This window comes from Electrona antarctica (genome assembly GCF_951216825.1).
Source record: "Electrona antarctica genome assembly, chromosome: 10".
In the NCBI taxonomy this organism is placed as follows: Eukaryota; Metazoa; Chordata; class Actinopteri; order Myctophiformes; family Myctophidae; genus Electrona; species Electrona antarctica.
The window spans coordinates 24,303,101-24,316,137 of NC_136791.1; the positions used below are offsets into that span (position 1 = coordinate 24,303,101).

The 13,037-nt window shown below is 44.2% G+C and overlaps 2 protein-coding genes across 2 annotated transcripts in view; one reads left to right on the forward strand and one right to left on the reverse strand.

The window, feature by feature from the left end:
* The window catches only part of cdhr1a (cadherin-related family member 1a), a gene marked incomplete at both ends in the record, with an annotated part of 275,718 nt that overhangs the window by 217,885 nt on the left and 44,796 nt on the right, over window positions 1-13,037 (forward strand). The window lies entirely within an intron of this gene.
* On the reverse strand, window positions 1,478-12,210 carry chst3a (carbohydrate (chondroitin 6) sulfotransferase 3a). The gene is made up of 5 exons (XM_079512991.1): window positions 11,749-12,210; window positions 6,711-6,922; window positions 6,119-6,319; window positions 5,510-5,866; window positions 1,478-2,720 (listed from the first exon to the last, which is right to left on the reverse strand). Exons 2-5 carry the CDS (start codon window positions 6,788-6,790, stop codon window positions 2,018-2,020), a joined length of 1,341 nt encoding a protein of 446 aa, XP_079369117.1. The 5' UTR covers window positions 6,791-6,922; window positions 11,749-12,210; the 3' UTR covers window positions 1,478-2,017.

The window sequence follows — 13,037 nt, forward strand, 5'->3', positions numbered from 1 at the left end:
TACCTGTGGTACCAAAGTAGCAAAATAAATTATATTGTATGACTTCAGTGGATAATTCTACATGCTACTGTACCACGTTCATTAACCAGACAGCAAATGACTCTGGACAACTCACGACTTGCCACCTCCAATTTATTCTCACATAGCGGACGGTTTTCAACACAATAAGGCAGTTAAAGCAGACAGCATAATCTGCCTCCTACTACGGTAAGAACTCATATTTCCATGACCAGCACTGACATGTCAGCGGTGCCTACAGCCTAGCTGAGCCACACAGGGAATATAATGCCGCCATTGAGCGAGATCCACAGTGCGTACCTTTATGTGTGAGTTCAACAGCGTGAGTGTAGGGCTGCTCCCAGGGGTCAATGGAGCTTTATAGGAGCTCAGATTTTACATATCGTCGCTGTCGCGGGTGGAAACCTTGCATGTCCAAAACCGTTTACTTTTCATGAAATGGAAAAATGAAGCAGTGTTTTCCAAATCGTTCCAATGCAGTTCATATTTAGTCACAAAGCTCTTGTTAATACTTTGCGTTGGTTCAATAACATTCGATGCACTTCACTTTTACTTTCATAAATTTCAAAAAAATAGCTGATCTACAAGCTCAAAACGCATCACATCGCAATGCATTGTGAGCTTATAGATTCCATATTTCTTTGCTACTTTTGTGTGACACCGTAGTAGTATGATGAAGTAGGGCATTCATTTACCAAACAAAAAATGAAATCTGGAGCTACAAGGTTTCTACTAGGCAGGGGCGATATATATATTCTGTAAACTGTAAAGCCACAGTACCTGCATTTTATGGAAGGTTACGGTAGCAACACACTTGATTTCATATAAGCATTGAATATCTTTAATGCATCCTTACTCGACCTTTTTCTTTCCTATGGCATGTTGGGAACGGATGGCCCAAGAACGATGATTAAGAATAATACATGGCATTTGTCTGATGACATCCAGAACATGATTTTGGCACAGTAAAGCCGCGAGGCAGACCAAAGACACACAGACAGAATAGCACAGACGTCACAAAATACAAATTTCACATTACTGAAACTTCACCTGAGTCAAATATTTAAAGCCCTATATCGTCAAAGAGATCCGTTCTACAATAAACAGGTTGTCTTGTGTATTCTAATACTGGCTTTGTCTACTGCATATTTATCAACAGTATTAGCGGACGGGTTGATCTGGCCAGGGTGTTTTTAGAACTCTTAAGAACACTTTAAGAACCTATAGAATAGAAACACTCGCCTGTGCTTTCTGTCTCTGACGGTAAAATCCTCAGTGTGACATGTCCTTAAAACTGTTTTGTTGCAAGGGTTTGCATTGGTGTGACATGACCTTAAAACTGTTTTGTTGCAAGGAGTTGCATTGGTGTGACTGCACGTACACACACACACACACACACACACACACACACACACACACACACACACACACACACACACACACACACACACACACACACACACACACACACACACACACACACACACACACACACACACACACACACACACACACACACACACACACACACACACACACACACACACACACTTACAGTACTATGGTTCAGCCCTGAAGGGGAGGGACTAGCAATAAAGTTGTACACTCCAATAGAATAATGATGTATTACAAGCTATAAGCTCGCTTCAATACAATTCAACTCTATAGCCATTTCAAAAACAAGCGCAATTTGCCTTAAAATAAATAATGTTTTTCAAGTGATAGTTTTGATACAACAATGTTCAGATTCATGGCACAACGAATGTTTTATCCCTTATATTTCCTGAAAGCGTTTCATTGAGGCACATAACTGGTAAGCGTGGATAATTTGACATAATTCTACGCAGATCCAATGTCTGATCACTGGTAAAAAAGCAGCGGGATAATTCTCATCTTGTCTCGTGTCCCCCTTTAGTTTGGGTGCGGAAAAAAACAGTTACCGTGGCTTTCGCCCACCAATCCACGCGCAAAAAAACAAAAAAACAAACGTAATCTTATGCTACGACAAGTAAAACAGCTTGTCCTCGAGCAGGCTGACGGACCTGTTGAGCAGCGTCTTCTCGTCGTCCACGAACTTGTACCCAAACAGCTCCATGGTCGGCCCGCACACCCTCTGGACCACCTGGGCCAGCTTGTACGGTATGCTGAACCGCCACTTCTCCGCCTGCTCCGACGAGTTCTTCTGGGTGGAGTAGACCCCGCTGGCCGACTGCGTGGTCTGCGTGTTCCTCAGGATCCACTCCCGGGCCTGCTCGCTGAACGGTATGCCCGTGAAGCGGTACATCTCCTCGGCCTTCTGCATGGGGTAGCGCGCGATGTCCTCGTAGCGCACCAGCATGTAGCGCCGCCGCAGCCAGCGGGGGCGGCTCAGCCCGACCTCGGCCGACATGCGGATGTGGTCGCAGTTGCCCTTGAGCCGCTTCACCTCCTCGTCGTCCTCGGGCACGTAGCCGTCCTGCGCCCACGCCTTCCACGTCTGGTACTTGGAGGAAAAGGCCACCATGCGCGACGCCAGGATGGCGCGCGGGTCTCGCACCAGCTGGATGACCCGCACGTCCAGGCGAGGGTCCTCCACCAGGGGCCGCAGGCTGTCCAGCTGGCGCACGCGGACCGTCTTGATGGTGCGGTGCTCTTTGGCGAGGCAGGACTCGGACGCCAGGGTCAGGTTGAGAGGCCCGCAGCGGCGCGTTTTACAGTGGTACCTGCATGGGTGAGGAGAGGGACACAGCTGTAAGTCCTCAGTGTGGAGTCAAAACAAGACTCAGTATATACCTGTATATCTTGCGCCACCCTTACGCCTTATCCCTAAATGTATTTGCCATTTTTTTACTATTTTGAAAAACCTTTTAAAATAGCCGATCTACAAGCTCACAACGTGCGGCTAGTTGAACTGTTTTAAAATGTTTTTTAGTAAAAAATGGCAAATAAGTTTAGGGATAAGGGGTGGCGCAGAGTCTAATCATCATCATTTTTCAACCGCGGTCGAGATCATGGATTTCACAATGCCACGCCAGACTTTCCGGTCCATCCCCAGTTCCTGCTTACTGATGCATGTGTCCTTAGCAATGACATCAGGGAACGATAGTGTTCTACCTCTGGTCTGCTTTGAGGCAGGATTGCAGAGAAGGGAAGATATAACCTCATTGTCAGCGCTGTAGCAGTGGCCGGCAAACTGTTCTTTTGGATCGGACTAGTGAAGAAACACGGGGAAGGTTGCCGTATATTAGAGAAGTCCATGGGTGGCTCTTCCAAGAGAGATTTTGCGCTCTCATTAGAAGGCGGGTGTAAGAGCCATCCAACCGTTTCTCTAATTTCTTTGAAAGTGTCCATGTCTCGGAGCCATAGAGTAGAATCGGCTCGACGGTCGTCCTAAATATTTTTACTTTGAACATCTTACTAAACTGGGGTGACCAGATCTTATGCATGTCATTGCAGGCTGATTGCATAGCAGCCACCAAACAATTGAAGTCAGCTAAAGCTTTTGGTCCGGATAATATTCCAGCATTGATACTGTATCTATTGCTCAATCTCTACAACTATAGGGCATAAAAACCAGAGGTCTAGTGTTTTCCTTTGCCCGGTTTTGCTCTGATTCTTATCAGTTATTTCATGTATCTGATTCTTCGGGGAAAGAAGTCTGTTTCCAGTGGCTTTGAGACTGCAAAACGTTCGCACAACCGCATTGCTTTGCGGAGGCACTTTCTGCAAGGCACTGTCTGGAAACCCCCGGGATTAAATGTATGCACAGAGCCTACTGTAAAACGGTGTGGCTTCCCTGTGCGACTGAAAAGGCTTTTCAGACCGCTGAATTAATTAGCCTGGCTGTCTGGCTTGAACCCCCCTACGTATAATAACCTACATCTTATCTTACAGACTTCTTCAGTCTTACTGTAGTAGAAGAGAAGAATTACGTTCCCACTTCCTATATACTGTATGCTTTTACATTGGGCATACAATATAGACTGAACACCGCCCACACATCACCAATGATGTGCTTAATATGCTAATGTGAGTTTTGTGTGTTAATGTTACTGAGCTGTGACTGCTGATTTGGCCTAGCAGTGACAGCTGTGTGCTCTGCTGAATGTATGCGGCAGGGCAGGCAGCCTGAGCCGCGCTGTGGTTGGTCTACTTTTGTGAGGACGTACAATTTAGACATACATATAATAGACCAGTGTTACTTTCGGTCGACTACCTTTTTTCACTGACAAAAACGAAGAAAAAAAGCTATGATTGACTAAAACTACGACTAAATATACTCACTGACAATTTCGTCAACAGATACAAATTAGACTAAAATTTCAGGGAGGGACTAGTGGAGCGGAGATCCAGTAGAACTAAAAGACAAGTCATTTTATGTTTGGTTGTGTGCAGGTGTCACTATCCGAAAATAGCCGATCTACAAGCTCACAACATGTCGGAGCGTGACACGTTGTGAGCTGGTAGATCTGCTATTTTCTAAATCAGGCATTTCAACCCCATCACAACCCGCCAAAATACATTTTAGTTGACTGAATCACTGTAGATTTAGTCGACTAAACTCTTTAGGCGACTTACACTAAACTAAAACATTTCAGAAGACTAAAATGTGAAATATGAATATGAAAACTAAATGACCATGACTAAAACTAAAATCTAAATCTGCCATCAAAATCAAAGCTAATACAGACCAAGCCTGTTCTACACAGCTGGCCCACACTGGCTCTACTTGAAAGCTAAAGTCATCACTAGAGCAGTGGTTTTCAACCAGTGGTCCGGGGAACACCAGTGGTCCTTGAGTGGGTTCCAGGTGGTCCCCAGCTAACCAAATGGATCTTTAACTCTTGAGAGCTTAAAATGAAATGGACGGGTCCATTTGGTTTCATTTTACGCTCTCAAGAGTTAAGATATTGTTAAACATCTGCATACTTAATTTGCAAGAAGTCTACACAATTAGAGAATGCAGAAGAATTGTCATTTCAGTGTTGATGGCACCACATCAATAGGCCTCTACAGCATGGAATTGTGGACAGAATCTTATGCAACGACAACAAAATATTCTTAAGTTAAATGTTATCGAATGGTGGTCCGTGGCTCAAATGCGGAATAAATAATAGGCCTTCATGTGAAAACGGTCTGAAAACCACTGCACTAGACTAGCCCATTCTGGGCGGGAAGCCCTTTTGGGGTTTCAAGCATTACGTCTACAAGCTCGTAGCGCGGCACTACGTCTGCTATTTTTGGAAAATGTGGTGGATATCTTTTAATATATTCGTTCAGAGCGAACGTTTTTAACTCAAATCTTTGCTTCTGGGAGCGTCCCTGGAACAACATGTTTTGAGATTGGGGTCCGTGGCCAAAATACAGATAATTTTGGAGCTCCTTGACATGAAATAGTTTGAGAACGACTGACATAGAAACATGGGTATTTCAGAAAACTATCAGGATTTAGAAGGCATTCGTAGAATCGTCCTCAGGTCTAAATGGGCTAGAGTATATATCCAGGAAATACCTCTCAAATACGTCCTTGACCACCGGCGTGCAGACGGGCTCCTCGCAGAGCGACACGCTGGACTCCCGGCGGAAGAGCGCGGGCGTCACGTGGTCCTGCGGCGACGGCGAGATGAACCGCTCCAGCGGGGCGAAGTCGCACAGCAGCAGGCCCTGGAGCACGTCCTTGTAGACGCCCGCCGACACCGAGCCGTTGGTGCCCCCGGTGGCCAGCGTCAGCATGCGCTCCACGTGCCACAGCGGCTCGAACAGGTAGAACATGTTGTCGCCGTGCTGGTTGAAGAACTCGCCCACGAACGACGAGCCCGTCCGCGTCGTGGCCAGGAGCAGGATGTGCTTGTGGCCTCCTCTGCTGTAGCTGTATATGGTTAGAATAAAATTAGTTTGGGATTTTTCATTATAGTTTTAGTTAGTTAGTTAGTTAGTTCGCTTAGTTTTAGTTTAGTTTTTATTAGTTTCAGTGTTAGTTTTTTTCATACTATGGGTCAGGTGCAGGATTTAAAAAGCTCAAAGAAGGCCTGTGTGTGGCCTGTGTGACCTGTCCCTTTGTCTGTGTGACAACAGTTTTTTTAAATTTTATTGAATTAGTTTTAGTTAACTATAATATAACCTTGAGCCGTAGGCGTCCTCGTCGTCCTCTGGCTCCTCGGAGGAAGGCACGGAGAAGTTGAGCTTCATGTTGGTGAGTCTGTACAGCAGCAGCTTGAGCATGGCCAGGGAGCCGTTCTGTGTGTTGTTGTTGCTGAAGTCCATCAGCGGGGTCTGTGGAGTCTGCTGTGGAGTCTGTCTCTGGATCAGCTTATCGGAGACCCTGATGAGACATGATGGATTGATTAGAGCAGGGGTTCCCTACCTTTGCATTACCAGCTGACACTTCATAAAATGTTCGGGGACCGGCATAGTTAGGAGGGGGTGGGTGCGGTGCGGTGCGTTGTGGTCGCACATCATTGTTCCAAAACACGGAAGACAGTTGACTGGCCTCAAGTAGCCTACCCGCTGCTATATTATTACAACATAATGTTATATCATATCATTTAAAGCTTCCTTTAAAACAGGCCTGAAAATCCACCTTTCAGGGGCTCACCAGCAATAGTTAGGAACAGGAACCAATTGGACATTTATTACAGGTTTATAACTCTGATAGTGTACAAATGGAACCCGTACTTTCACTGCATTAGAATTATGAAGACCACCTCCCTCACCTTGATAAGATGTTGCTCTCCTTTTCGATGATGACCAGGGCCACGATGCAGATGAAGATTATGGCATACTTGGTCTTCATTCTTAACGGTGGACCTTGAAGGCGACGTCTAGACAGAGTGTGTGTTCGCCTGAAATGGCTCCTGCCTTGAAGGAATCTGTTCACTCAGCTCTCCTCCATTCATCGCTGTCGTTCAACGGACAAAGCCTCATTCTGGAGCAAAGCAGTCAAATGGAGGTAAAAGGCCTCGTTTACTAATAAGGTACAGGATGGTATTTTTTTTCATCAATGCAAAACATTAGCCTTGATGCAGAAACATTGTGGACTGGAACATGGATATGGGAAACCAGTATCGAATCCGCTATCATTCCTCTAAGAACCATAGTGTATATGTAACTGTATATACAATGCTTCGTGAATCTCAGAGCCTGACTGATACTGGGTTCTTGCATCCAATACCAATATTGGTATTAAATATCCCATAATGTATACAAGCGGAAAACACCGGCCAAGTCATCAGCTTATCACCATATCAGTTTATCGCCTCCCTTCCTGCCCCAGCCAACTTCTCTCTCACTGATGATCACACTGTGTTTGTGAGTCCATGTTTGGGGATAATCCGGGAACAAACCCTCTTGCTCATCTGAACTAAATAGGTTTAAAAGGCAAAATCCTCTCAGGGGCACAACAACCCCGATCCATTTAACAGCCCAACAAACACTGCTCTATGATCAATACCCTACTCATGATGTGGGTGCAGTGGAAGTACATCTGACACATTTTGTGGGAGATCTGTTTGCCCCATAACCAGAGAGAGAGAGAGAGAGGGAGAGAGAGAGAGAGAGAGAGAGAGTAGACAGAGCGAGAGAGAGAAGAAAAAAAGAGAATGTGTTTTTGTGCCAGCAGACACTGTGGAGCATTTCCATATGTCACAGAAACACAATGCCATTCATGGAGTGTCTGGACATGGAGCACATTCACTACACTTTATGACTCATCACTACTTAGTGCTTGGCTTTAATTACAATGTTTTAATACTTTCAATCATACGATCATTTCTTATGTTCACTGTTGCTATATATTGTGTACTAGACTGTGTAAGGAGGAATCTTGACATGAAGATGTTGTTTGTCCTAGCAGTCTGTACATTCCACACTACCACTTACAGTACTTACTGTATGCTGGGGTGGTATTTAATTTCATTTAATGTATCGTTATGAGAACAACTTGGCTCTGTGGTGTAGGCCTCTCTTATCTCTATGTATATAAATATGGTCCAATCCCTGCTTTAGACAGAGAACTACTTGACCTTTGTGTAAGTGTTAATGTACTTCTCCAGTGAGCTTACGTAATAAAGTTCTGTCTCAGAAATACAACGTGTCTCCTTGTATTATATATGTTGTTGGACATTGTTGGCACGTTACGGCAGAGTCTGCCACTCTAACATTTCGCTGCACATACAGTACTTGCATGTGACAAATCTTTGAATCTTGACATTTAGTGAGACTTCCGTTCAGCAATTTCACAGTTCAAAAAGGAACCCTAATTTCCTAAGTGTTGCTTCTGCTTGTACAGCAGCACTTGTTTAGAGTGAAGTCTTACTGTAACTCCATTAACAATGGGGAAAATGTAATTTTAACTGTAATTGGTACTAATAATTAGTAATACTTAAAAGTAAATAAGTCAGAGAGGCTTATTGTCGGTATCAGCCAGGGTGCGGGAGTCTATCCCCGTTTCAATGTGCTAGACCCCTGGGAGATGGATTGCTGAGGTGGAGCGCAACACCTACCATCAGCTCCCAGTATTTACCGCACGACTTCAAGCCGTGCTCCTCATACGCTGAGTTGGCGGTGCCCGGGATCGAATCCATGACCTTGCTGTCGAAAGACAAGTGCTCTACCGACTGAGCTACCCAGACACAAAACTTATAATACTTATTAAGTGTGTTGATTGTTGAATACTATAGGTGTATATGGCATAAGGTGAACTAGGTACAATAACAACAATCTAAACCAAGATGGATAGGAACATGGGTTGTACAATGTTCTGGTTTGTAATGGTGAGGAGTCGAAGGAAAGGTCACAAAAGCTGACCAAATGAGCGGTTTGAATTAATTGGCAAGTTTCATGATTACGTCATTGTGAAACGTAATTGAACATCATTCTCAACGTCCAATTATTTTTGGTTAATAATATTGTACAGTCCTGGTCTGGTGAACTGCTCACCCCACACTCACAAACACACATCCACTGCCCAGTAGAAGGCTTCGGTTTGACACAATGGTGTCACCTTGCACTCGTCCAAGAGTCCTGAATACACACGTTACATTGCCAGTGGGTTCTTATTTCTTGCTAATTCCAACTCAACCACCCTGGAGTGAGCTGTTAAAAGATTTTTATTGATAGCGAAGTGAAGTTAGACACGAAAGGCTGTCGGGATCGGAACTCGAACCTGTGACACGCTGTCAGGCTACTTTGGCACCTACCTACTGAGACCACTAGGCCAGCGATTTGGCCAGGCCTGGAGTCCCTACTACTATTTGAAACAAATTCCCCATGTTCACGTTTTTCAAAACTTGCAGTAATAACTAATAACACATCTACAAGCTCACAATGTGTCTCGCCAGGACACTTTGTGAGCTTGTAGATCGACTATTTCCGCCATTCGTCACACAAAAGTATATGACTATACAAGTGGTTCAATGGAACTCAGAGGTGTAGGAAATCTCTCCGTATTATAATTTCTCTCCTTCTGAGGCGCAAGGCTGTCCATCAAAGCGAACAGAAATTAAATGTACGCTATGCAAAACCCCCCCCAACCATTTGGACGTGCACGTCAAAGCCAGTGGAAATCATCTGTACCGCCGGTACATCATTATGAGAAGAGACAGTCTCTAAGCCATTGTGTGCTCTGTAAATATCAGCCAATTATCTGAGCGCATTACGCCGTGGCTGTCAAACTGTCAGCCTGCACCACTTGGAGTTTGAGTGCTTTTACATATTCAAGACGCAGCCAGGCGTTTGGCAAAATCTGACTATCTGCTCAAGCAGAAACGCATCAGTCTGTTTATCATCTCACTACAAATTACTCTAATGGCTGTCTTCACAGCCTTGAGGCGGCGGCGGCGGATCATGGATTTATTTATACCGCTGTGGGCTAAACCAGTGCTGCTCAACCTTTTTAATTTAACAAGGACCCACAGTTTGATACGCATTAGGCTACAGACCCCGCCATTTGATATGCATTTTATCCTCAATTTAATCCTCAATGTCAATTTAACTCTGTGATCACTGGAACCAAACGGACACATATGTTACAGACCTGTATAGTGTCCATTTGAAATGGACACTATAGTGTCTATATATATATATAGTGACACTATAAGTGTCCATTTCAATCGTTGAGAACCAGTGGGCTAAATTACACCGTAATAATTCATACCTATTAAGCCACACGGACCTCCATTTGAAAATACCGGTCGCCAGGGACCCCCAAGAGAGAAGAGAAGTTATTACATATCTGATCTAATAACTTCCAATGAGAAAGTGCACTGCGAATGACTATTCAGAATTTCAGGTCATAGGCATCTCTCTATCTATCCCATCTACAGTACACAGTTGTACAATTGTGTACTTAATCATTCTCATTGGATTACCTTCTATAGTTGGTGGAATTTTAGTGAAAGTATCCACTTTCAAACTGTCCTCCATAAAATGTTTGTGCATGATGGCCAAACATTAATATCCCAGCATTGTGAGCTTGTGAATTGTCTATTTGTTATATTTTTTTTTGAAAGAGGTTAAATCCCACTTTGAGGACCACTGGGCTGGCTAAATGTGGGAAGGAAGCTTGTCTGTACATTTCCTGCTACTACAACTATTCAGTTTTGGTGAGAAGGTGACCACCGACAACTACAACATGAAGTCACGTCGTGGTGATAAACGACCCACCGCTCACCCCACCCAACACTTCTTTCTGTTGTTACTTTAACCACCGTTTCGGTGCTCACCTTATCACCAAAAACTGGAGTATGAAAAGGCCTTCAATGTCCAGTATGTATGGGTTGGTTAATGAAATTAAGGCCTTATCCATGATGTGTATATAGATTTGATGTTACTGTAGCCTAAAGCAGGGACCCTCAGGGGTATTTGAGGGGGTCCCAGTGGGTCCCCAGCAAAACGAACAGGTGGATATAAGGCCTGTTTCAAAAAACCACATGTTGTGAGCTTGCTTGTAGATTGGCTATTTTCTATATGAAACATAAGACAAATCTTCACTTATGGGCATGGGGCCCTGGGCTCAACATTATTTTCAGATGGAGATCCACGGCCAAATACATATCAATGAATTTGGGGGTCCTTGGCATGCAAATGTTTGAGAATTAATGGACTAAAGGGTAATGATTTATCAAACCCAAAACTAACATACACTTAGGAAGAACAGGTGTGTGTGTGTGTGTGTGTGTGTGTGTGTGTGTGTGTGTGTGTGTGTGTGTGTGGCGAGCGCATGCATGCATGCGTTTGTGTGGTGGTGAAAGGGGGAGGGGCAGTGATAAGAACATGACAAACACCTACACATGACAGAATTCAAATTAACACATCCTAATGAATGCTTCCGAATGCCGTGCATTTCTGATGAAACTGTCTGATAAAGTATGCGATCGCACGTCTTTCGAACACCCGTATGGAACCGTTCATGTGAAGGATTTGGATCTCATCATCTTGCTTGGACTATAAAACATCATTGATTAGGAGGGTGAGCAGCAAAGCTACTGCACAAGACCTCCCTTGTGTTGAAAGTGAACAATTATTTATAAAGCTAATGAAATCGTAAAGAATGGTTTAACCCATAGCACCAATTTGCTTTTCAATCTGTGATTTCCACATGCAGCAAATCATTCCTCAATACGAGCCGAAATTGGTGCGTCGAGGCGAGCGTGTGCTACGGTCGCTCTAGTAAAAAAAAATGCTCCTCTACAGTTCGAGAGAGCTCATAAAATCATGATTAAAAAGGGATTCCAATCACAGAATGGAACAAACCTTTATCTGTGTCCTCGGCGGCGAATAGCGAAGGGTCCCGGCTGCAGTGCATGGTGTTGTGGGAATCGAGTCTCCTCTCTGTGCATCTTGCGGCATTGTCTCTCTTCTTGTGTAAGGATACACACACACACTGCTTCATTGTAGCCGCGGACTGACGCGGATCACCCCGCTTCTGCTTCAGTCAATGAATTCAACTGATGACGGCCGGCGGGGGGGCCATCATCATCATAATCCGAATGAACGAAGAAACATCCAAATTAAAAGTGCTCAATGTCCATTAAGGCAATGTAGGAAAAAAAGTATAAAGTGTAATTGTCACCCGAGAAGCGTTGAAATAATGAATCACTGTTTTACATGGTCATTACAAAAAGAAGACACTAAAATCTTAGCCACCCGTGGTAGATTTTGTCTGAAGGAAATTGCGAGCTAGTTTTCGCAACTTTTAAGCCAACTTTGACGACGTTCGGCTCCAGGGAACATGATGTATGTTTTGTTCGCGACTTCTGTGAGCAGACCACCCCACACACAGTCACACTCTCTCTCACTCTCTCACACACAGTCACACACACACCACCAGCCTGCACCAAGTCTTCTAGCGTGGGACATCCTGTGGGCGAGGTCACGTGGTCCCAAAAGCACCCTGCAATTATCAGTACACCCATCTCTGACAACACTGCAGGACAAAGTGGCTCCAGATTTTCTTTTTTTAGACTATAGTTACTTAAGAATTTAGCTTGACTTTGTAATCAGTGGTGCATGGCAGCAAATGCTTATATTGCAGAACACTAATTTGCTGGCTCAGAAAACATTGTATAGCTTATACAGTGTATTGGCACTATAGAGTGACTAATGTAGTGTAGGCTACTGTATAGCCTTAAGGTTTAAAACCTTAATACCATATTATGTTTTGTTTTAATTTACCATAAAAAAGATGAACTGTAATTGACTCATCATCATCGAGTAATACATTAGGCTATAGCGTCTATTAGCGTGAAACCATAGACTGACCATTTTAATTCACACAACCTCATCCCTCCTCTGAGTCTGCACATTGGGTATAGGCTGTGTTTCTACCAGTGGTTCTTAAAACGTTTTCATTTCAAGGTCCCGTAGTTGGTTTTTACTATGCCTTAAGGTCACGGAACCTCATAACTCTCAGAGTACCTGAACTATTAATCATTTGGCCAGCATGGGAGTATAGGGACCCTCTGGAAACTCCTCCCTGGAGGACCCCTTGGGGTCCCCGGTTCCCACTTTAAGAACAACTTAACTAGAATACCAGCATATGG

Excerpts from the sequence above, each read along its gene's own strand:
- chst3a (XM_079512991.1), bottom strand. The coding sequence starts at position 6,790 with ATGAAGACCAAGTATGCCATAATCTTCATCTGCATCGTGGCCCTGGTC. Across the intron at positions 5,867-6,118 it reads GAGGACGCCTACGGCTCAAG|CTACAGCAGAGGAGGCCACA; the intron begins GTTATATTATAG and ends AACCATATACAG. Across the intron at positions 2,721-5,509 it reads GTCAAGGACGTATTTGAGAG|GTACCACTGTAAAACGCGCC; the intron begins GTATTTCCTGGA and ends TCACCCATGCAG.